Below are 25,997 nucleotides of genomic sequence, written 5' to 3' on the forward strand. Positions count from 1 at the left end.
TTTTCGCAGCATGGCCAGCCTGGCGAGTTGTTCTGGAGCGTATTTTCAGAACACGGCCTCACCCCGTAAACGCAGAGCATGGCACTTGCAAGAATAGGAGAAACTTAAGGGAGATCTGAGCAACACTCCTCTTTCCTGAACCTGGTTAGCCCTTCCCCGTCATTCCCTGGAAGGATTTTTGGCGGGGGGGGCTTTCCGTTCGAGATTTCTCCATCGGACAAGGGGTGACTGCCTACCCCTTCCTCTGGGAGCTTACCAGGTTCTTTCCCTCCTCGGTTACGGCCCGAGGTTGGGTTCAAGGAAGCTACAGGAAGAGCATGGGTACTTTCCTCCTCTCGAGCTCAGGCACCTTGGCCTTTCGTCGTTAAGTATCTAACTTGCGGACAAGCTCGATGTTGTACCATCTGGACGCGCTGACTGAGGGCTTCCTTCGGGTGTCTCATCTGTGGAGGTCGACGACCTCAGACACCCTTCCATCCTTGAGAAGAGTTTGTTCGTGCCCAAGGACAGAGACTTAGACAGCGGCTGTGAGGAGGCAATCGACTTCCGTTTTCACTCCTCCAAGGCTCTTTCTTCCAGACTCTGCAGGGCTCCAGTGCCCTTTTCTTTCAATCACGTCGGCCTAAGTTATCGGCTACGACAACTGGGACAAGGTGTCCAATTGCAGTTTCCTCCTGTCAGGAACAGATGGCACGGGAGACTCCCCCGGGGGGGCATAGTCCTAAAAGGAGTTCACGAACTCTAGGATTGCAGGTTTTTCTCTGGAAGGATGCTTAAGGTTACTCATCCGAATGACAGCTTCCCGATGCCCATTTCCGCTCAATCTCTGTGATCAGCCAAGGATATCGCGCCTGCCGTCTCTGTCAGCGAATTCAGTGTCTCTGAACCTCTATGCCATAGCGTCAGCAGAGTTGCCCGGTTGGGCAGAATGATCCATACCTTAGGCGAAGGTCTTCCTTAGGATCATCGACGGCTTCACCCCCGGCCTCCCCAGTCGATCCTTTCTTGTAAGAAAGGATCTGAGAGGGGATGTCCTTGGTCGACCTCTCAGCCCTGATCAAGTTTGTCGAACAAACTTCGTCCAGCGTAGACCAGCAGAATCGACCAGACTGGTAACGAGGCGACAGGACTCCTTAAACCCTGGATCGGAAGGACGGGTACTTTCAGTTTCCATTCCATCCATCTTCCAGGGTGCTCGTCGAATTCAGCCTAGACTGCAAGTATTCCTGCTTATGATGCAGTGTGGCTATCCCGCCGTGGCATAGCAGGTTTGTTTCCCCAGAGAACTCTCCCTGCCTTCCTCTTGGCCGCTCAGGTGCAGGCTCCCGCCTCCTCTGCTGTTTGGAGGGCTGGTCAACTCCGGTAGGCTCGGGTTCGACCTTCTTTAGCGCCGGGACAAGCTTCCAGATGCTTACCATGAGTGTGGGCTCATGGTATTTTGCTTGGAGCCTTCTCTTCCTCTGCCTCAACATCTGGAGTATCTGGCCATGATATTGAGTCAACGGCCTTACCACGTTGGAAACCCCGCTTCTCGTCCGTCCAGCGAGGTTAAGCAACGTCGGTACTTGGATGAGTGACCACCTGGGGACGACAGATTCTGTTACCACATCCTCCGAGCCTTCCTTTTGGTTGACTGTGGCAAGACTGAGGAGAGTCGCAGTACCTGTTCTCAGTCAAGCAGAGCTTTCAGCCCTACCTTGGAACGTTTCCTAGTTCTCCTTTCCTCATTGACCCGTCTATAGTCCGAACGGTCGCCTCAGGATAAGTTCCATGTGGGGCGATCCAAGTTCCGGTGGCTTCAGGCAATGTTTAACCGGACTTCCTGGCCCCTATGGGACCAGCGGAACTATTAGACCTGCAATGGGTGTTGACCTATGGAGCCTCTTGATGGTAGTGGATATTCTCGTCCTTTCCCCACATTCTTGATGCTGTTCTCGGACTCGTCAAAGGAAAGGGGGGGGGGCATGTTCCGGTCCAGGCCTATGGTCAAGACCTGAAGGATACCTCTCCTTCATTCAGGCAGGCTTAGGGGCCTTAGTCTGGCCCCTCTCCAGATCCTACAGCTCCTGCCGAGTCGCCCCGTGCGCGTCGACTTCATGATTCTGGCGTATTCTACCAGCAGGGGACGCATTTTCACACCTTCACATCTTGCAGTAGAGATACCGGGATGATTGAGATTCTCTCAATACCACCATCGGCTCTCTCATTCCAGGCAGGGGAATGTTCTCTCAGACTATCCGAGCAGAGCCTCGTAGAGAGAGTGTACCTGGGGGTCTTTGACCTTGGGTAACCAGCAAGTACTGGTCTGGGGGACCTGATCGCGACCGCTTGGAACCTCAAGCTTCCGCTATTCTTCCCCCCAGTCTCAGACCCCGAGACTCTGGCAAGATGCATTCCGGTGATGGTGGGACAACTTCGACGCCTGCGTCTTCCCTCCCTTTTGTCTGTGGACAATGGGTCTCAACAAGACCAGGTTGTCTGTCAACCTTTCAATGGGAGAGCTCCACTGGGACTATGCGCAGAACGGTTTCTGGACCCTCTGCTTCCCCTGACGGAACTCCCGGGAGAGCTTCTCCCACGGCGCAGACTACTCAAGCAACCACACTGCGACATCTCTCCCGAACCGGGGCGTCGCTTCGGCTTCATGCCTGGAGACACTACGCCTCCTCCTCAAGAAGAGACAACCCGCTACAGTCGCGGTACGGAGGTCGCGTCATCTGCGATAGTCATCCACAGGGGTCTCCCAGGCAAAGTGAAGAGTCTAAGGTGGTTGGTGCCGTGGGAGATATACCTCTTCCCTTGAGGCCTCTTCTCCAGCAATAACGGTCTTATTGCCTTTCGGCGGGAGGAAACTCCTTTCCGCTCTCGGCAATGAAGCCTGTCGCTCAGCCTTTCACTGACCTTCAGGCTTAAAGGAATAACTTTTTCCTGACCGCTGGATCTATCCTCGCTCATGCGAAGCTACGATCGTCCCTGCCCTAGTCGGTGGAAGATCTCCAACTTGGAGCATGGCTCGGACTTTTAGTCCTTTAAGAGATCTTCTCAAGACCCTTTACGACAGGCCTCGGATTGTATTCCGCCTTGGGTCTCCTGCTCACTCTGGCCACGGCCAGTGTGTAAGCAATCTTCTTGGTCTCTTACGACTCCCCCCTTTCTAAGGAAGAGGGGAAGGCAACATTCAGGCTCGCTCCTGAGTTGCTGGCTAGACCCAGAATCTGGGGGTCCCGGCCCTTCGGTCCGATTCTTCGAGTCTCCATTCTGTATCTGATGTCCCAAGACCTTCTCTTTCTTGCCAGTAAAGGAATCGAGAGGTTAGCGCTGGGAACAGCTGCAGTTTTTCCTCAGTTGCAGCTGATTTGGGAGCACAAGGAGGACATGGGGGAGAGTCACCAGTATACCTCTTCAGCCCGGACTCAAGGACATTCATCTCGACCTGTCTCCAGACCCTCCCCCGTCACGTCGCCCTACAGCACGATGTTGGATACATCGCAACGTCCCTCGCCTTCGAGTAATACTACTCTGTGACGCAGGTGCTACAAGCTGGAGTCTGGAAGCGTCTAATGACCTTCGCAGCCCGCTTCCTGCAGGGCGTGACCCACAGGAGTCTCGATACGTTTTCTATCGCTCTGTGGTGGCTACACAACAGCTGGTCTAACCTCAGGCTCCTTTTTGGACAGGTAGCAGAAGGTTGAGGGCATTGTTATCAGGTTTTAGTCTGCATGAACGAAAGAAGTATGTCTGGCCCTTACTTCTTTCTTCATCATCCCCTCTACGGGGAAGCAGCATCCTGGTCTCTACATAGCTGAACTCGAACCTCTGCAGGTAAACCATCCTTCCTTGTGTTCCGAGTATTGAGTCAATACTGTCGCGTCCCCCATACCCTGACGAGGTGGTATTGGAAACGTCCTAACCCAGAGTTCCTTCTGGAACTCCAGGTCAACTGCCTAGGACGGGTCACACTTCTTCCTTCACACACAAGCTTACGTAGGCCACATGGTTCCTTGCGAAGCAAGGAACTTGTGAGGTGCAGGGACTCCTTTTATCGAGTGCTACTCACTCGGATTCTGAGTCCCCGGGTAAAGCCAAAGCCAGTATGGCTGGGGACTTTACACCCTACCTAAGGGGTAAGTCACCCTGTGTAAATAGCGTGGTTTGTATTTCGGTTACGGAACAAATGACAAATTCGAAGATAATTTGTATTTTTCCTAACCATACAAACCTTAGCTATTTACACACATTTGCCCGCCAGCCCTGTCCCCCAAGACAAGTCCTACCTCTAAGTGAAAGTGAAGCAGTTCACCGGTGTGTGAGGGGGGAGGAGTAGCTAGCTACCACTCCCCTACCCCCCCGCTAACTAGCGCGGGGGTAATACACCCTCGTTAAATTCTAATGGCTCGCCATTTCAGCTGCGCTAAAAGGTAAACCCTGTGTAAATAGCTAAGGTTTGTATGGTTAGGAAAAATACAAATTAACTTCGAATTTGTCATTCTAAGACGAAGAAAATCCCAGAAGGGGAGAGATAGAGAGAGGGAGAACCGAGTCTGCGTGAACAGAAAACGGGAACTCCAGCCCCTCACACTCGGCGGTTACTAAGATCAATCTAAAATAACACGAACCCAGAAAAATACATAAAACACAACTGTCCGTGAATAAAAATAATAAAGAAATGTAACTAAGAATAGCGAAAAGGGGGAGGGGTAACAAACAGTAAAAAACATGGCGAATCGTAAAGAAAAACGCCAACATAGTTGGTGGCAACTAAACTGTAATAAAACCCCGAACGCTATTCTTCGTTAACATAAGATACGGACTCGTAAACTACTAATAAGTACCAAAAGATATATATAAATCGGTTCAAAATAACTGGCACAAGGCCTATAATCTAGCTTAAGATTAAAATGAACCTAGAATGACAAAAGTACCTGAGGGCAATAAAACAAGAGCAAAACTGAAACGTTACTGAACGTAAACAACAACAATGGCCGCGTAGGCCGCGGGAAGGCTCAAAGCCGAACGCACTAAAACACTTCATATGAATTAAATAGAACATGCCCGGTACTAAAACTAAAGTCAAAACAATCTATGGTACTTAACATTGGCGTAGGTGGAAGGAGAGCTTCAGCCATGGCGAAGAAATCCACAAAAACAGCCAAAAAGCGAGAGCACAAAACAAAGCAATCGTCGTTAACACAAGTCCAAAAGTAGGATGTCTAGATGGCGCTCGAGTCGGGCGTCGGTGGAGTGGATCAGGTTGGTGTAGCTAGTGCCGCTATAGCGGCTCTTCCTTATTGACGAAGGAATTATCTAAATGGAAGACGACCTGTGAATAGTGGTTTTCACACCCCCTATCTTTATACACGACGCCCTTAGGGTGCTCGTGCGAGGGTAGTAACCTCTGCATTCCATGCTTTTAACTTTCTCTAGTATATTTGGAAGTATTTATATCAGAAAAGTGAGAAGAAGGACCCTTTTCACCGGGCGTCACAGGTCGACCCAGAAATGAAGTTTTTAAATTGTTGCATTTGTGGAACTTACAATTTTTCATCTCTGCAATCGCAAATTAACTGTATACCTAGTACTACGTACAGTATGGGAAGATCTGAATGCAAAGGATGGTCAGAATTATGAAAAATCTTGTACAACATGCAAAAAGAAATAACTGAATAATTGTTCCAGAGATTAATATCCTGATTGTAAATAAGACATTTAAGACCGCAAGTTTTGGTCCGACAGATTAAGATGAGATTCAGCAGCTGATGACCAGACAAAAAAATCATACTCGAAACAAGATAGAATGAAAGAATTACAGGTAAAACATTTTTTGTGAATAGATTGTTTGCCAATCCTCAGTCAGTTCTAAAGTGGTGAGGGATACCAACTTCCTAATGGTAGCAGCAAAAGATCATGATGGTATTGGAGGTGGTACAGTAGTATCACCTTGGCAGGGAACAATGACAGGCCATCCTGAGCATTTATCAATGACAAGGAAGGACTTTCCCGTAACAACAAAGGAAGTTCACTGAGATGGACTCAAAGGGACTTTTATGGATGTCATCATTCATTAATGGTTCGTGCTGTCGACTTGCGTGCAATATCTAACATGGCTCACAAGCTCGTGGAAATGAGATGTTTGGTGGTGGATGGAACTACAACTCGAGCTCCATACAAAACAAGGTTGCAGTCATCATAGAGATTGTCCTGTAGCTTCACGTATGGGACCAAGGAGTTTGGAAGGTCATATCTATTGGAGAGGAACCCTGAGATAATGCAGTTGATGAGTTAAATGTAGGTAGGGTTCACTCTTGGTGATGCTTGGATATCCTGAAGTTATATCAGCTTCTTTGGCTTGAGTCTCTTCATAGAGGTGGTGGCATTCACAGCCATGAATGTTTGGAGAAAGACGGCAGAACCAGCACCAGAGATCACGTCCTCCCTCTTGTGTGAGGGATAGTTGATTGAGACTTGTGACAGGGTATCAGGCATGCTGAGTAACTTGCCAGCTAGCCAGACAGCTGGGAAGACGTAGGACAAAATCATCTCTTTTATGCGCAAGAGGTGAGGATTCTCAATAGCGGCCAGTGAGTACTGTATATTCTTTTGATGTTTTAAGATAGATACAGTTAACTCTTGCTATCCGTGTTAGGTTTTAGCAAATTTCTTAAACCCTAATTGTTCCTGCATGAATATAAACCTTTGAAATCTGGAAAAGGCCAATGAAGAATTATAGGGGTTCTGGCAGCCACCCCCCAGTAGCCACAGGTTTAAGGTTTAAAGGCCACTCATGAATGGCAGTGGCAAGGACAGTGACATTGCCTTATCGTGTTGGACAATGCCCTAGAGACTGACCATATACACACATGATCAGTGCCTAAGCTAGGACCAAGGACCAACACCCTTAGACCAAACTGTAAAGCACTGGAAATCCTGAAATTGCATAATGTGATGACAAAGATGAAATCTCAACATAGTATTACAATGCTGATACTGTATTAATTTCTTTACAACTTATATGATAATGAAGTTGAGGGAAACCGAAAGAGAATTTGGGAAACTTTCTTAATTTCTATTCAAGCTCATTATGAAAATGTTTTCATTTTTACTTTGTACATAATTTCAAATTTGTTAATTTGGGAGAATGTTTTACTTTGTACATAATTTTATCATGAATTTTTTGTCTGCTTTTCTTATTACAGTATAGCATTTTTTGTTCATATATAATTGTAGATATGGAAATGTTTGGTATCCAGAGGTGTATGTCCCACAGAAACTAGATACTGTATTTATTTTAGAAGACCCATAGGCGTTGAGTGCGTCTAAATTCGTACAATGAGATGTGATTTTTAAACACAAGACTTACCCGGTAGTTATATGTATAGCTTACGTCCCCGACGTCAACGGCAGAAAATTCGAAACTCGCGCCAACCGCCAGTCGGATAGCCAGGTGTACCACCCCTGCACCCTAGCGAGGTACCTGGGAACCATTCCAGTGACCCTCATATATTCCCTGCCGTCGCTAGTGGCGACATGTGAATTCTACTCCGTCATTACTGATCGTTTTTTGGTGAAGTACAAATCTTTGGTTATTGACTCCCGCTTGTTTTTTATCTCGCTTTGGATATTTCTTGATTTTGTTTGGATTAGATGATTTTTGACCCTTGCTTGTCTGAATTCTCTTAAATTTTTCAAAATGGCCACCCCCCCTATACCTTTTAGGTTATGTGTGACTAGTGGGTGTAAGACCCATATGGCTAAAGCCTCTCTTGACCCCCATTCTCTCTGTGTTGCATGTAGGGGTAAAGAGTGTGATTTAGGTGATCGCTGTGACGAATGTGTTTTGCTATCAGAGCATGAATGGATTGAGTTTGATAGATACAGACGTAAACTCAAAAGGGATAGATTGAGGCGTAGTTCTTCTCGCTCATCTAGAGATATTTCCTCCTCCCATGTCATTAATCCTATTCCTTCACCTGTAGTGGTAGATCCTGATCCGACTATTGCAATTGCTAATGAACCTTCACTAAAAGATATGTTAGTGGCGATTCAAGCTCTCGGCGCTAAAGTTGAATCTTTGGCTGCGGACAGGACACAGTTGATGTCCGATGTGCATCTATTAAAAGGTGAAGGTGCAAGTGCAAGTGCAGTGAAGTTAAGTGCAGTGGAGGGTGCGCCTGCTCGTGTCTGTCGTCCTCCTAGTCCTAGACCTCTTCCAAGCTCCCCAACCCCTGGGAGAAGGAATGTCGAAAGGCGAAAGGAGACGAGAGGCTTTATCAAACGAGCAAGACGTTCCCTCGAACGTACCTGTGGGCGCCTCCCTGGACGTTCGCCCTCACCATTGGAAAGGTGAGGTTAAGTGTTTTTCGTCTTTTTCGGATGACCCCTTGCCTAAAAGAGGCTGGAAGTTCGCTTCCAGACCTCTTAAGAGGTCCTATGATACGGCCTATCGACGTCCTGCTAGTTCAAAACCTGGATGCAGTCAATGGGATTCTCCAGAGCCCTTTGAAAGCCCCCCGACCAAACGTCCTTTTAGAATGCTGGACGTTTCCAAGGATCCTTCTGTGCACTCAGGACCAGGCTTTACCTCATTCTAAGCTCCCAAGCAGCCTTCAGACTGGATTTCGCCTTCTAGGCACTCTGTTCCGTTTAGCGGTGAGGAGAACGTTACGACTTCATCACCGTTTTCACAACGTTCAGATCCTAACTTTGTAATTCTTCAAGACATGCAAAGCAGGCTCTCATCCTTCATGCAATCATACCAGCGCAGCGACAAATCTCATATCAGCGGTCGTGATCGGAGCAGCGAACAAGGACGTGTTTCCGAGCGCCCTCGTAATCGGGGATCGTAGCTTCCTGCTAGCCGCTACGAACGGCCTTTAGGAAGTGATCGTGATCGTTCTCCTCAGTCCACGGTTCTTTTATTGAACGCGATCGAGACTGTGTGCCCGTGCGTTCTTCTAAGAAAGACGTCGGACGTCCTGTTAAACAGGTTATTGAACGTCCTTGCGAACGGGTTACCGATCGTCCTGTTATTCAGCCTTATGTTAGTTCTTTGGATAAGTCTTTCGAACGTCCTTCGACTCAGGCTCCTGGACTTCCTACTAAACAGGCTGCTGATCCTCCTTCGGTTCAGGCTGCCGAACGTCCTTGCAAACAGGCTACAGAACGTCCTTTTAAACAGGCTGCCAAACATCCTATCATTCAGGAAGTTTCTCTCTCCGCCAATTATTTTAGTGAGCGTCCTTCAGGTCGCGTTTCCGGGAAGATTACAGTTGAACGAGTCGCTGAACAAGCGGTTAGTAATACCGATCGCTTGTCAGCAGTTGATGGCAAGCGTGCTTCTGAATATGATCCTGAACGTCCTATCCCTTGTCATATTTCGGATGTTAGTTTGGATTACGTTGACGAGGCTTTTTCTTTTCAAGACATCGATGCGGTTCATGTAGAGGAACTTCTCGTCTCCGATCGAGCTGATCGCGAGCGTTCGGATGAGCCGCACGCGACTCTGCCGCCTGTTACTGTTCGCAATGAGCCTATTTCTATTGCGGTTGGCACTCAGGATTTTTCTGAAATTGATACCGCTCTTAACCCTACTGCTCCCGGAGGAACGTCGCTAGAAAAGGAAGTAGAAACCCAGCTTTCTCCTTTGGAGTTTGATGACGTTTCAGAAGACGAGGACTCTGTTTCTTTCCGTCATTCTGCCGATCTTAAAAAACTTAGAGTTTTTACGGAAAAGTTTTCGGACTTTTTTGTGCCTATAGCTCCGCGCTCGCCCCTGTCGTGAGTTTACTCTAGGCAAAGCCTCTAAGAAAGCCCACTTTACTAAGATGGTACTGTCGCGTTCGTCGAAGAGAGCTCTTAAATTAATGGGTGACTGGTTACAGTCTAAGAAGGCCTTAGGAAAGACGTCTTTTTCCTTTCCTCCAGCTAGACTGGCTTTGAGGTCGAGCATCTGGTACGAGACGGAAGAAGTTATCGGCTTGGGGATTCCTGCCTCTGCCCAGGGAGATTTCTCAAGCCTCGTAGACGCTCCTCGTCGGTCGGCCATGAGACAGACCAAAATTTTTTGGTCTACTTCAGAAATGGACCACCTTCTCAAAGGAATTTTTCGGGCCTTTGAAGTTTTTAACTTCCTAGACTGGACACTTGGGGCCTTGGGTAAAAAAGTTGAGACTTTTAAAGAGGGGGATACCTCTGCCCTGGTCCATTTGATGTCGTGCATGGGCAAAGCCTTGAGGGATGGCTCTAATGAACTTGCAGCTCTTTTTTTCCGCAGGCATCCTTAAGAAAAGAGATCAACTATGCTCTTTTCTTTCGCTGGGGGTGACTCCCTTCCAGAAGTCCGAACTTTTATATGCACCTCTTTCTCCATTACTGTTTCCGCAAGAACTTATCAGGGAGATCTCTTCAGCTTTAGCTCAGAAGGCTACGCAGGATCTTGTCTCCAAGACTGCTGGAAAGGCTTTGCTTCCCTCTTTTACCAGCTGCAAGTCTAAGGAAGACACTTTTCCCAAGTTTTCCCAGCCCTTTTGAGGAAGATCTTCCAGCAGGGGTAGCTCAAGACCTGATGCTAGAAGGAGTAAGAGAAGAGGTTTCAGAGCAGGGCGAAGCAGAGTCTGACTGCTTTCGCCTTCAGGTAGTGGGTGCCAGACTACTCAAATTCTGGCAAGCGTGGGAGAAGAGAGGGGCAGACCAATGGTCTATTCAGATCTTGAGGGAGGGTTACAAGATCCCCTTTCTAGGGAGCCCTCCCCTGGTCTTTGTTCCCGTGGATCTCTCTCCCAGATACAGAGAGGAGGCAAAGAGACAAGCTCTTTCGAACCAAGTGTCTCCTATGTTAGAAAAGGGGGCCATAGAGAAGGTTCAGGATACCCGTTCACCTGGTTTCTACAATCGGCTATTCCTGGTACCCAAGAACTCGGGGGGGATGGCGTCCAGTTCTGGACGTGAGTGCGCTGAACAGCTTCATCATCAAAACGAAGTTCACCATGGAAACTTCGAAGTCGGTGCTAGCAGCAGTAAGGAGGGACGTCTGGATGGTCTCATTAGACCTTCGGGACGCCTACTTCCACATCCCCATCCATCCGAGCTTCAGACCCTACCTCAGGTTCGTTTTCATGGGAGACGTCTTCCAATTCAGAGCCCTATGCTTCGGCCTTTGCACAGCACCTCAGATCTTTACGAAGCTCATGCTGAATGCAGCAAAGATCCTACATTCAAGGGGCATAAGAACCTCCCTGTATCTCGACGACTGGCTTCTCAGAGCGCACTCTTACGATCACTGCCTGAAGGATCTTCAGACAACCTTGGACCTTGCGAAAGAACTGGGTCTCCTTGTAAACAAGGTAAAGTCTCTCTTGGTTCCATCTCAAGAGATTTTATATTTGGGGATGACGATACGGAGTCAGATTTTTCGGGCTTTTCCGTCTCCCTTAAGGATAGAGCAAGCCAAGTTGAAACTAAGATCGTTTCAAAGCAAGAAAGTTTGCTCTGCAAGGAAATGGATGTGTCTGATAGGAACCCTCTCCTCCTTGGAGCAATTCGTCCCACTGGGAAGACTGAATCATCGTCCTCTCCAGTTCCATCTCAACAGCCATTGGGACAAGGAGAGGGACTTAGAAACGATGTCCATTCCTATCACGAACCCCATCAAAGCCTGCCTTTGGTGGTGGGAGGAACCAGACAAGTTCCAGGAAGGTCTCAACTTGTCAATAAAAAGCCCAGACCTTGTGTTATGCTCCGACGCCTCGGACACAGGATGGGGAGCAACCCTAGACAAGTTAGAAGTCTCGGGTCTATGGGCAGAGCCCCAGAAATCCTTGCATATCGACCACAAGGAGTTGTTGGCAGTTCTTTTAGCCCTCAAAAGTTTTGAGGCTTTAGTCACCAACGAAGTAGTTCAAGTCAATGCGGACAACAGGACAGCATTGGCATACATCTCAAAACAAAAGTTTTGAGGCTTTAGTCACCAACGAAGTAGTTCAAGTCAATGCGGACAACAGGACAGCATTGGCATACATCTCAAAACAAGGGGGAACACACTCGATATCTCTGTACGAGACGTCAAAGAATCTCCTGATGTGGGCAAGAGAGAGGAACGTTATACTTCTCACGCGATTCATTCAAGGGGAGAAAAACGTTAAGGCAGATATTCTCAGCAGACAGAATCAGATCCTTCCAACAGAGTGGACCCTCAACCTTCATGTGTGCAAGAGCCTGTGGCGTCTTTGGGGTCGCCCTTGCATAGACCTTTTCGCAACCTCGAAGACGAAGAGGTTAGAGGCGTATTGCTCCCCTGTTCCGGATCCAGAAGCAGTCCACATAGACGTTTTTCTATTGGACTGGTCCAATCTAGATCTCTACGCCTTCCCACCTTACAAGATCCTGTACAGAGTAATACAGAAATTTGTGACATCCAAAGGAACCAGGATGACCCTAGTGGCTCCCTATTGGCCGTCAAGAGAATGGTTCAGAGAGGTACTGGAGTGGGTGATAGACACCCCAAAAATTCTTCCTTTAAGAGCAGATCTACTCAGACAACCCCACTTGGAAAGATTGCATCAAAATCTCCACGCTCTTCAGCTGACTGCCTTCAGACTATCGAGAGACTCGCTAGATCTAGAGGCTTTTCGAAGGAGGCAGCTCAAGCTATTGCGAGAGCAAGAAGGACTTCAACCATCAAGGTCTATCAATCTAAGTGGAAGGTTTTCAGAGAGTGGTGTAGAGTCAACTCTCTTTCCTCATCCAGTATCTTTGTAGCTCAAATTGCGGATTTCCTGCTATATCTTTGAAGGAAGTGCAATTTCTCCTTCTCTACTATTAAAGGCTATAGGAGTATGTTAGCTACTGTGTTTAGGCATAGAAACCTTGACACCTCTGGCAATAAGGATCTGCAAGAGCTTCTCAAGTCTTTTGAGACTTCAAAATGACGGAACCAAGATTCTCCAGCCTGGAATCTGGATATTGTTTTGAAGTATCTCATGAGTGACAGGTTTAAGCTGCTGGGTTCAACTGCCTTGAAAGACCTCACTATGAAGACTTTATTTTTGGTCAGTCTTGCAACAGCCAAAAGAGTGAGCGAGATTCATGCGTTTAGCAAAAACATTGGATTTCGTAATGGTAAAGCTGTCTGTTCCTTGCAATTAGGCTTTCTTGCCAAAAACGAACGCCCTTCTCAGCCTTGGCCCAAAGCATTCAAGAATCCAAATCTTACGGATTTGGTTGGAGATGAGGTAGAAAGAGTCTTATGCCCAGTTAGAGCTCTAAGATGCTACTTGGAGAGAACAAAAGACTTATGAGGCAAGTCTGAATCTTTGTGGCGTTCAGTCAAGAAGCCCTCTTTACAGATGTCTAAAAATGCCTTGTCATATTTTGTCAGGCTTTGAATTAAGGAAGCTCATATTCATTGTAATGAATCAGACCTTGGACTTTTAAAGGTCAAGTCTCATGAAGTCAGAGCAGTGGCAACGTCGGCAGCATTCAGGCAGAACAGATCTCTACAAAGCATAATGGACACGACCTTCTGGAGGAGCAAATCCGTGTTCGCGTCATATTATTTGAAAGGTGTTCAGACTTGTTATGAGGACTGTTTCACTTTGGGTCCATTCGTAGCAGCGAGTGCAATAGTGGGTGAAGGATCCACCACTATGTTCCCATAATCCCAATAACCTTTTCTTCTCTTGGTACTTTTAATTGTTTTTTATGGTTGTTTGTGGAGATTGTGTCAGTCTTCCACAATCATTGATTTTGTCAGGTGGACATGTTTGTTCCTTGAGAGCACCCGGAATTGGTTATTGGAGGAGGTTCTGTCATGATGAGGTTTTGACACCAGTTTGACAGTCCCTTCGAGATCTTCAGCCCCCTGGGAGGATCGCTGGATCTCTTAAGGCTAGCAGACATAATGAGGCAGAGTATCATTGAAGTCGGCTTACTTATCAGGTACGAACCCTTAAGTTTTGTTTTAATTAACTCTTATGTAGAATTCCAGATATGCTAGCTGTCTCTAACCCTCCAACAAAGGTGTTAATCAATCAGCTATATATATAACTACCGGGTAAGTCTTGTGTTTAAAAAAGGGATTTTGACGAAGGAAAAATCTATTTCTGGGGAGAGACCTGTGGCGCCCGGTGAAAAGAGTCCTTCTTGTATATCTTTTCTGATAAAACCTTCCAATTATACCAGAGAAAGATAAAAGCATGGAATGCTGAGGTTACAACCCTCGCGCGAGCACCTTTTGGGTGTCGTGTATACAGTGAACCCTCGTTTATCGCGGTAGATAGGTTCCAGTCGCGGCCGCGATAGGTGAAAATCCGCGAAGTAGTGACACCATATTTACCTATTTATTCAACATGTATATTCAGACTTTTAAAACCTTCCCTTGTACGTAGTACTGTTAACAAACTACCCTTTAATGTACAGAACACTTAATGCATGTACTACAGTACCCTAAACTAAAACAGGCACAAATATTAAAGGTGATTTTATATCATGCATTTCCTAAACATGCTAAAAAGCACGATAAAAAATGGCAACCAATGTTTTGTTTACATTTATCTCTGATCATAATGTAGAAACAAACTGGAGGTAGAGCTTTGCTTATTACCCAGACATATTTCCCATACTTTTCCCTTAGAACTACATCACATCTTCCTACTTTAGATATATATATATATATATATATATATATATATATATATATATATATATATATATATATATATATATATATATATATATATATATATATATGTATATATATATATATATGTGTGTGTGTGTGTGTTTATATATATATATATATTTATATGTATACACATATACATACCTACATATATACATAAATACATGCATACATATATATATATATATATATTACTTTATATATATGGGTTATGGAAAAAATCCGCGAAGTGGTGAATCCGCGATGGTCGAACCGCGAAGTAGCGAGGGTTCACTGTAAAGCAAAGGCGCGTGAAATCCACTATTCACAGGTTGTCTTCCATTTAGTTAATTCCTTCGTCAAAGGGATGGGCCGATACAAAGGCCCTAGCCAACCCCCAGCGCCACACCACCCACGCCACGACGCGAGCGCCATCTGAACAACATCCTTCTTTTTGGAATCTAAAGTGTTGAATTGTTTTGTGGTGCTCTCGGTCTTTTTTTATCAATCGTGGATTTATTTTGTCATGTCCGAAGCTCCATCTTCACACATTCCAATGTTAAGTACCATAGTTTGTTTTGACAGTTTTTTATTGTACCGGGCTTTTGTTTTATTACCAGTATAGTCTGTTTTATTATTCCCGTCTGGCCTTTCATGGCGGCCATTGTTTGTTCACTTGTTTGGGAATTCATCTTTGTCTGCCCGTTTAGTACTCTGTCACTTAGGTTCTTGGTTAAGTCCCTGGCCTTATGCCTTTAGAACCGTTATTATTTTTTTTTTTTGTGTATTTATGCTACGTCTGGCGCACCCTATCTCCTCGATGGGGACATGGCCTCCCGCCTCTTCCCAGGCTCGACTACTGCTGCAGTCTCCCCTGACCTTGCTGCCCCCTTAATTGAAGAAGTCAGGGCTACCATTTCCGTGGAGGACGAACCCCTCGTACCGATGGACATGGCGGATCTGGATATAGACGTAGAACCCAGGGACGAGCAGGTAAGTGGTGCCGAGTTGGTGGAAACCCTTTTCTCTCCTACTCCCTCTCCTACCTCTTCCTTTCTAGGTTTTGATAACTCTAAGGCTTCTCCTCGGGATCCCTCTGCCTCCGTACGACCCAAGGTGAAGCCACTTCGAACTTATAAGACTTCAGCTTTGCCAGTATCAACGTCGCCGGTCCCCGGACCCTCGACAGCTCCTGATATTCATATTGCTCCTCGTAAAACCAATTTCATTAATAACATAAATTTTTGAACATACTTACCCGGTAGTTATACACAGTGATACCTCGGTACTCGACCATAATCCGTTCGAGATCCGTGTTCGACCTCCGATTTGTTCGAGTACCGAATTTTTTTTCCCCATAAGAAATAATGGTATATATTCTATTCCGTTCCCAAGCACTCGAACAGGCCCAAAATATTAATAAAACGTGTACCTAAACAACAATAATTATCTAAATGTGTATGAAATTGGTCAGAAAATCCTATAAAACAATTTTAAACCATTTACTGTACTAAAATAAAACAATTTTAAACCATTTTCTGTACTGTAGTGAACATACCTTTGAGCAGCGGTTCGATGGCATACAGGGATGGATGTGGAGAGGATGGAAGGGGGAGGTTACTGCTTGGAAGGAGAGTCCCCTTCCATGATGTGGCGGGGTAGTTCTCCTTCAGGAGTTGTTTCTCTCTCCAATGAAAGGGTGGGCAGATCTATTTCAGGGGTTTCTTCTCTTCTTTGTCTCTTCTTTGGAGGAGAAACAGGCTTTGATGTAGCAGCTTTCTTTTCTTTTGTGAAAAACTGGTCTATTGTTAATTGTTTCTTCCTCCTCTGCAGTATTCTTCGAAAATGATACATGACACTATCATTAAACATATGCACTGCCCGGTTTGCTACTGCAATTTCTGGGTGGTATTTTTCAGCAAAAGCCTGCACATCTGCCCACTTGGAACAAATTTCATTGATGAGAGAACTTGGAACATCCTCCCTTACCTCATCCTCTTCTGAAGATTCCTGCTCCACAATCAGATCCTGCTGCTGTTGTTGTTGCAGGTGCAACAATTCCTCCACAGTCAACTCGGTAGAATGGCTTTCTACAAGCTCATCAATATCATCCTTGTCGACCTCAAGCCCCAAACTCCTGCCCATGACAACAATTTCCTCAACGACATCAGTGTCATCAGAAATTACAGGGGTAGCAGTGCTTGGACCCGCCTCTGGTTGGAAACCTTCAAACTCCCTCTCTGTGACACATGATGGCCACAGCTTACGCCAGGCAGAGTTCAATGTCCTATAGGTCACACCTCGCCAAGCTTGGTCAATCATGTTAACAGAGTTGAGGATGCTGAAGTGTTCCTTCCAGAATTCCTTTAGGGTCAACTTCGTGTCACTGGTCACTTCAAAACACTTTCTGAAAAGGGCCTTGGTATAGAGTTTTTTGAAGTTTGAAATGACCTGTTGGTCCATGGGCTGGAGTATGGGAGTAGTATTGGGGGGCAAGAATTTGATTTTGATAAAGCTGTATTCTTCTTTCAAGTCATCCTCGAGACCTGGAGGATGTGCAGGAGCATTGTCCATAACCAGAAGACATTTCATTGGCAAGCTCTTTTCAATGAGGTAAGCCTTAACCTGGGGGGCAAACACTTCGTTTATCCACTCAGTAAAGAATTGTCTTGTGACCCAAGATTTAGTGTTCGAGCGCCACATAACTGGTAGTGCACTTTTACAAATATTATTTCGTTTGAACACCCGGGGGTTGTCCGAGTGGTACACTAACAAGGGTTTGATCTTGCAATCGCCACTTGCATTTGCACACAGCAACAATGTTAGCCTATCTTTCATTGGCTTGTGACCTGGCATCTTCGTCTCGTCCTTGGTAATGTACGTATTGGCTGGCATTTTCTTCCAAAATAACCCAGTCTCATCACAATTAAAGACTTGTTGTGCGATCAAATTTTGTTCATTTATGTACCGATCGAATTCCCCCACGTATTTATCGGCTGCAATTTGATCCGAACTAGCTGCCTCCCCATGCCTAGTAACACGATGAATACCTGTTCTATTACGAAACTTTTCAAACCAACCCCTGCTCGCTTTAAATGTAAATGAATCACTTTCACTGGTACTCGGACTTTTCTTCACTAATTCTTCATAGATATGCAACGCTTTTTCACAAATGAACGCTTCACTAACACTTTCCCCGGCCAACTGTTTTTCTTTAATAAATATTAAAAGCAACTTTTCCATCTCCTCAATCACTTGTGGCCTTTGCTTAGTTACCGCCGTAACTCCCGTTGCAACATTCGCCTTCTTAATCATTTCTTTATGCTTTAAAAACGTAGAAATGGTCGACTTCGCCATTCCGTATTCTACCGCTAAATCGGACACTCGTACACCATTCTCATATTTCGCTATAATTTCCTTCTTCAACTCGATCGTTGTTCGCACTGTTTTCCTCTTCTCCTTCCCCTTAACACTCATTACTTTCTTGGGACTCATTATGAAAGCTAAAAAAGCAATTAAAAGCACTGAAAATCACTAAATCACAACGAATGCTGATCGCGCGTTGTCTGAGTGACGCTCTCGAGAGAACTGATGCTTCCCGAACAAGCGAGAGTGGCCGAGATGGCGCGATCATCACAAAGCCCATGCGGTCGTCACGTGTTCGGCTGGTCGAGTACCGAATTTTTGGTCGAGCACCGCAGCAAAAATTTCTCGAAAATTTTGGTCGAACTCCGAATTGTTCGAGTATAGAGTCGTTCGACTACCGAGGTATCACTGTATAATTTTAGTCCCACCCTCCTCCCCTCTAAGAGACTAGAGGCATGGAATATATGAGGGTCACTGGAATGGTTCCCAGGTACCTCGCTAGGGTGCAGGGGTGGTACACCTGGGTATCCAACTGGCGGTTGGCGCGAGTTTCGAATTTTCTGCCGTTGACGTCGGGGACGTAAGCTATATATATAACTACCTGGTAAGTATGTTCAAAAATTTATTTTATTAATGAAAATACTGTATAATTTTTCTGTTGTATTGCAAAGTACTAAATTTAACTGGACAGATTAAAATTTATGACTTTCAGGTCTTTAGCTGAATTATTCACTTTAAACTGGGAAAAATTTTGAACAAGAAGAAGTTCAAGAAAAAAATAAAAAGGAAAGTAGTTAGACCAAAGAAGAATATAAGAAAGCCATTCACTTTCAGTCTGAAGGAATAGGTTAAAGACAGTAACTTTTATAGTAATTCTTACATTTCAAATCCTAATTGACTATTGCTTTTCAAAAACTAGTATTGAAAATTGTTGCTAGAAATTTATATGCTAAATTGTTATTGGTGTTACAGTATTTTTCTTAAATAATTTTACATGTTTTCACTCCAGGTAATGTGTGAAGTCAAGATGGCTCCGTTTTCCTGCGTTGTTAGAAAATCTCCACAGCCAGACAAGAAGCAAAGAGAAATGAGTAGACAAATGAAAGAAGCATTAGAATCTGTTATTGTTTTGGTAAGTAGAGAAGAAAATTACATTTAAGATTTGTTTCCTTTTGCAATGTCAGCCATGAGATTATTGATTGGAGTTTGAGTGAACAGAACTGGTAATATCAGTAGAGATTGTTTAACACTTTTTTACATTTTTATTTTATTAGCTTTAGCATTTGATATTGCATTTATGGAATAATGTATAGAAAGTACTACTGTAAATATATAAAAAGATATTCTCGACTGTACTTATTCAACAAATATTTTTGTTTAGGTTTAATGAAGGTTTGTTACAACACAGAATACTTACCTCGAACTACTTTCTTAGGAGTATCTGGGATCTCCTCCCAACCGACCAGAGTTTTGTGTAGTTTACCCCTAGTCCCGTTTTCTATGAGGGGTAACCTCAGGTGGAGTGGAACATGCCCTGAGGCTATCCCCCAGGTCAGAGAGCATGCTTGCTCAGGTCTCGATCTCCAGTAAGTTCTCTGGTCGCGCCGTGATAACATCTCGGCGCTCTCTCTTACCCAGTGCGACCCTGTGTCCCCGACCCCCCTTTTTGTGTCTTTCGAGGTCCCCACGTGGACTTATTATTATTATTATTATTACTATCCTAGCTACAGCCCTATTTGGAAAAGCAAGATGCTTTAGCCCAGGGGCTCCAATAAGGAAGAATAGCCCAGTGAGGAAATGAAATAAGGAAATAAATAGCTGAAGAGAACAAATGAACAATAAATCATCCTTCCTACCCTTATCCTCTGTGTTCGTCGTGTAAGGGCAGCTTATGTTCTCCTACAGCCACGTGTCCGGAGTGCGAGTCCTGGAACGTGGTGCAGTGGGTGCGCTTCGGCACCAAGAAGAAGAATGCGTCCAATAGGTCTCATAGGAAGGAGAGCCTCTCCTCGCCGCTTACTTCTCCCGATTCCTCGTCGAATGGAGATTCTTTAGACAGCCATCTTCCCCTACCCAGAGTAGGGGACGAGGTAAGTCAGTTGTGGGGAAGTACCCATTGCTCTTCCCCAGGAGTCGTCGGAGTGGGTGCGGTATAGCACCAAGAAGAAGTAGGCGACGAAGAGGTCGCCTGAGAAGACTAGCGCCCCTTCCCCCCCCTTGCTTCGCCGGGCGTCTCGTCTGACAGAGCTTCCCTACCACCCTCCCCTACCCAGAGTAGGGGACGAGGTAAGTCCGTTGTGGGGAAGAGGGCTGCTGCCCTTCCCCAAGAGTCTGATCTTCAGGATAGTGGGGTTGTGGCGTCGTTCCAGACGAGTGAGGGGCATGAGGAAGGGGCGGGAGTGTGTTTGGAGACGGAGTCCTGGTGCAAGCAGGCCACGTCTCCTCTGATGACCCCATGTGGGGGAAAAATGTCCCTAATTCTTCTCCAGCCTCTTTGGCGTGTTTTTCAGTCACTTCTGCAGCCGAGGACGTCGCCGAGAAGGAGCCTCCCAAGTCTGAGTTGCAGCGTTCCCCGGACCGGCAGTCCAGGGATTTCTCGCCACGCAGACATGACCCTCGCAGGGAGAAATGCGAGAAGGCCGCTTCAGGCAGGCGTAAGGCCGCGAAGCTTCCGGTTCACCCCGCCAGCGGGGGGAACTGTGCTTCCTTACATGCAGCCTGGCCGAATCAGCACAGCTGGTTCGGCCCTCGGACTTAAAGGAACGGTTCCCTCCGTCGGGTCAGCCCACGGGATCCGCGTCCTCGTCCCCCAGAGAGAATACACGAACGGTAGTCCTCGCCGGCACGGCGATGCCAGTTCTGACCCCCGAACCTGGTGCGGAGGCTCCCGCCGGGGAAGACCGGTACCACCGCAGGGGAGTGCCTGTTATTCCAGAACCGAAGCGCCCGGTGGGAGTGCCCGGTGACCCGGCTCCTCAGGATCAGGCCGTAGGTTCTGCGGACGGTAGAGAAGGTTCGTTCGTTCCGACGGTGATGCCCGCCCTTCGACGTGAACCCCGACAACCCTACAGCAGGCTCTGGCAGACCGGCATAAGTCCTCCAAAGGCCACCTAGCTCGGCACGAGCGCAGTGGACCCAGGACGGAGGCCCCCGTTCCGACGACGATGATGCCAGTCGACAGGCGCAAGTCCGCGAAGGGTCCGGCTCCATCCGCCCAGCGGAGAGAGTCGCCCCTTCGATCTGGCAGTCGAGTCCTGACCTCCAAAGGCCACCTAGCTCGACACGAGCGCAGTGGACCCAGGACAGAGGCCCCCGTTCCGACAGGCATAAGCCCGCGAAGGTTCCAACTTCTCCCGCCCAGCGGAGAGAGTCGCCTCTTCGGACTGGCAGCCTTGTCCCGGCCTCCGGTCCTTCGATGGCCAGCCCTGAACGGAGGAACCAACCAGCCAGCACGGGGAAGCCCGTGGCTCCATGGATATCCGCAGGAGCTCCATCCTTCCAGCGGAGGTAGCCGCTGGATCGACCCGGCAGCATGGTTTCCATACCCGGTACCACGACTGCTCCATTCAGGATTCGTGGTCAACTGCTGGTAGGCCAGGGTACTCACACCCCACGGATTCCCCGGGAGGGGGTAGACCCATGATCCAAGCATTGGAGGTTGCCACTGACACACCCATGATGGCTCCCTCCGCCCCGGCTGCTCCATCCGGGATGGAACCAGCCGTGCCATCGTCCTGGCCAGCCCCATCCAAGCATTGGAGGTGGCCGCGGACACACCCATGACGGCTACCTCCCTCCAGGCGGCTCCATCCGTGATAGAGCCAGCCGTGCCATCGTCCTGGTCAGCCCCATCCAAGCATTGGAGGTGGCCGCTGACACTCCCATGACGGCTACCTCCGTCCTGGCGGCTCCATCCGTGATGGAGCCAGCCGTGCCATCGTCCCGGCCAGCCTCATCCAAGCATCGGAGCAGGCCGCTGACATGGCAGGGTACTTAAACCCCACAGATCTCCCCGGGAAGGGGTAGACCCATAACGGGTACCTCCGTCCCAGTGGCTTCGTCCGTGATGGAGATAGCCGCAACATCGTCCCGGCCAGTCCCATCCAAGCATTGGAGGTGGCCGCTGACGCACCCATGACGGATACCTCCGTTCCGGCGGCTCCATCCGTGATGGGGCCAGCCGTGCCATTGTCCCGGCCAGCCCCATCCAAGCATCAGAAGAGGCCTCTGACATGGCAGGGTGCTTAAACCCCACGGATTTCCCCGGGAGGGGGTAGGCCCATGACGGCTCCATCCGTGACGAAGGCAGAGTGGTTTTTCCCCGAGCGGGTCGAACGGGGCTATTGCCTCTCTAGTGCCTGTCTCGGTGGCCGCTGGAGAGGGAGCCCCGCACCTTTGCCCAGTGCCTCTTCGGCTCCGTCCACCCGTCGGATGTAGAAGTTGGCACACGTAATCTTTCCCTTGCCTTGCCCCCCGTAGGGGAGCTTCGACTCCTCAGTTAACCTTCATACCCTCCTACTCAGACTCCAGGAGAGGGCGTTCAGGCTGCGGCTCTCGAAGGAGTTAGGAGGGGAGGCCCCCCCTACTCCTGCTGGCGCCTCAGGTGGGGGGATGCCTCAAACGATATTGGCAAGCATGGCGGGACCACGGAGCGGATCCGGGGACCGTAGCAGTACTAAAGGAGGGGTACAAGCTTCCCTTCCTAGCGGACCTCCACCTCGGATCCCAGATCAACAGGCAGAGTGGGTGGCATCCAGAGACCCCTGGAGAGTAGCAGTATTGCAGGAAGAAGGCTCGGCAATGCTGGCGAAAGGGGCAGTAGAACCAGTCGAGAACCGAGTCCAGGGTTCTACAACAGCCTCTTCCTGGTGGAAAAGGCGACAGGGTTCTGGAGACCTTTCAGCCCTCAACAATTCGTGTACAACACCGGCTTCAAGATGGACACTCCAAAGTCGGTCCTAGCGACCTTGAAGGAGGAGGACGGCTGAGGTCCATAGGCCTCAAAGCCGTCTACTTTCAGGTCCCTGTTCATCCCTCCAACAGGAGGTTCCTAAGGGTAAATTGGAGTACCAAAACATGGCAGTTCAAAACCCTATGCTTCAGACTGTCGACAGTCCTCAGGGCTTCACGAAGGTCTTCTCAACAGTTTCAGGCTGGGCGTACGAACAGGACGTCCGCCAGATTCGGTACTTAGGTGACTGGTTGTTGCTTTCAGTCCCAGAGGAAGTACTGAGGGAGCAAGACGAGAAGCTCCTGCAGTTCTACAACGTCTTGAGTATCATCATCAACCTGGAGAAGTCCCGGCTGATTTCCTCCACCAGGATGACCTACCTAGGGTTGGTTCTAGACTCCCGGATGGCGAGGGCCTTCCCCTCCGCGGAGAAACTGGACACCCTGAAACAGATACTCTGGCCCTTCCTGTCGGGCCAACCCAGGAGAGCCAAGGTCTGGCAAAGACTGAGAGGACTCCCCGCGCTAGATAGTCCTGGTGTCCCCAGAGACGAAGGAGGTCCTGGGGTGGTAGCAATCGGAACGAACACCCTCAAGGGAAGGCCCTTTTCTGCCGACCCTCCGGAGATGCTCCTGTTCGCTGGTGTATCCAAGGAGAGATGGGGTGCTCATCTTCTCGACAAAATGGCAAAAGGTAAATGGGAAGTCGAGGGGACGAACCTGCACATATACGTGCTGGAGATGAGGATCGTCCATCTACCCCAGGGAAGCTCCCTGGTATCCGGGGTGCGACAACGCCACGGTGGTGGCCTACGTGAAAGAGCAAGGAGGACTAAAGTCGAAGGAACGGTGCAATCTCACGATGGAGTTCCTAGGATGGGCTGAAATGGAACAAATTAAATTTTTCAGCCAGGTTCTCTCCGGGGAAGAGGAACGTCCTGGCCGGTGGCCTCAATTGGAAGGGTCGAGTGGTAGGGCCCGAGTGTTCCCTACACCCAGAAGTGGTCAAAACCCTCTCCCTGAAGTGGGGCTTGCCGGTGTTCGACCTCTTCGCCACGAGACTAAACGCACAGCTTCCCGTGTTCTGTTTTCCTGTGCCAGATGCAGCGGCAGCGTTCGAGGATGCCTTCCAATGAGACGGACGGCCAACCTGTGGGTGACTTTGGTAGCGCCCTGGTGGCCAGAGAGGGAGTGGTTCGCGGATCTAAAGGAACTGGCATGCCTTACACCTGGGACACTTCCAGACAGACCAGACCTTCTCCGGCAGCCTCACTTCCAGAGGTTCCACGAAAACCCTTGGTCCCTCCTTCACGTGTGGAGGTTATCGAGCGTCTCCTGAAAAAGGAAGGATTTCCGTCGAGGCCAGCATCAAGGATGGCAGGGTACCTGAGGCGTTCGTCAGTCGAGGTGTACCTGGCGTAGTGGGCTACCTTTTCTAAGGGGTGTTCCTCGAAGAACATCAGGCCATTAGGGGCCTCCATTCATGAGATAGCAGACTTCCTGGTCTATCTCAGGGACGAAGTGGGCATGTCCATCCCAAGTCTTCCTCCTGTAGGACATAGGCCTGGGTGCCTCCAGGTAGATCTCGACGCTCTTCAGGAGCTTCGAGCAGTCGTTTTTCCCTCAAGCCGTTTGAGTGCCCCAGGGGGATGTGGCTAGGGTACTTGAAGTTGATTTTGGAACCTCCCTTCGAGCCTCTAAAAGACATTCTAGACAAGGAGCTCACCCTCAAGGCAGTCTTTCGTTTAGCTCTGGCATCAGCAAAGAGTAGGTGAGATTCCTTGCCTGTCGTACGAGATCTCACACTCGAAGAGTTGGCGAGATTCTACTTTCAGATTCTTACCCTCCTTCGTAGCCAAGACTCAGAATCCAGTTGTTTGGAACCCCAAAATGGAATTGTTCCCAGTGCCAGCTATCCCTCGCTCGGACAACCCGAGGGACTTGCAGTATGGCAGTATTTAGAAAGGACAGCTAGACTTCATCCCGAGATCAAGAGTCTGTTCATTTTCCTCGGGACTGTGAAGGAGCCAGTCTCCAACAACACTTTCTTCTTCTGGATAAGGCAAGTGATCGTCAGCCCCTACAGTAGTGCAGGGGTCCCCTTTCCAAGAAAGCCCAGACCCCACAGCATTAGGAGTCTACTGTAAATGCTTCTTTGGCATTTGAGAAGAACATGGCAGTGGGCCAAAGCCTGCGGGCAGGTACTTGGTCTAACCAATCGACCTTTACGGCTCACTGCTTGAAGGACTACTCGAGAAAGTCCCTGGGCGGGTTCTCGCGCGGTCTCGTCATTTCCGCGCTCCAAATGGTTTAAGGGCGTAGCCCCAGTGGTAACTGCGGGTAGCGAGTCCAAGAAACACAGGTTCCTTCCTGAGCCCTTATTCTTCCTTCCCCTATTTCCTTACCGGAAATGGCTCGGGTAGCCCCCTGAAACTGCCATGGGATACACTATCATTGGAAGGACATGTTTCCTAGGTTTCTTGCAGAAGTGAGTTATATAGACACTAAGATGGTTTTTTGCGTAGTTTTCCCTTGTTCTCGTGTTTTCTTTGAGGTCAGCAGAACCTAATCTCCTACCTAGGTTCCTCTTCTATTCTCGTCACGGTCTCTAGGTCCTGAAGGACACTCCCACCTCCTAAGGTATAAGTCTCCTAAGAAAGTAGTTCGAGGTAAGTATTCTGTGTTGGAACAAATCACAAATTTTAAGTACAGTAATTTGTATTTTTCCTAACAATACTTACCTCGAACTACTTTCGGGTAATGGCCCGCCCATCCTACCCCGAGTGCCTTGCTGGACTTCATAGATACCTAAGCTATCAAGAACTTACTGGAGATCGAGACCTGAGCAAGCATGCTCTCTGACCTGGGGGATAGCCTCAGGGCATGTTCCACTCCACCTGAGGTTACCCCTCATAGAAAACGGGACTAGGGGTAAACTACACAAAACTCTGGTCGGTTGGGAGGAGATCCCAGATACTCCTAAGAAAGTAGTTCGGGGTAAGTATTGTTAGGAAAAATACAAATTACT

At 48.1% G+C, this 25,997-nt stretch overlaps 1 protein-coding gene and 1 long non-coding RNA gene across 3 annotated transcripts in view; one reads left to right on the forward strand and one right to left on the reverse strand.

Moving 5' to 3' along the window:
• Positions 1 to 25,997, reverse strand: part of LOC137658535 (uncharacterized) — a 211,264-nt gene that overhangs the window by 67,231 nt on the left and 118,036 nt on the right. The gene's annotated exons all lie outside the window — the stretch shown is intronic.
• The window catches only part of LOC137645467 (exosome complex component MTR3-like), an 82,527-nt gene that overhangs the window by 42,132 nt on the left and 14,398 nt on the right, over positions 1 to 25,997 (forward strand). The window contains exon 4 of the mRNA XM_068378275.1: positions 19,029 to 19,151. Coding sequence (XP_068234376.1) covers positions 19,029 to 19,151 — 123 coding nt within the window. The remainder of the gene's footprint in view (positions 1 to 19,028; positions 19,152 to 25,997) is intronic.

Source organism: Palaemon carinicauda, chromosome 1, assembly GCF_036898095.1.
Source record: "Palaemon carinicauda isolate YSFRI2023 chromosome 1, ASM3689809v2, whole genome shotgun sequence".
NCBI lineage: Eukaryota > Metazoa > Arthropoda > Malacostraca > Decapoda > Palaemonidae > Palaemon > Palaemon carinicauda.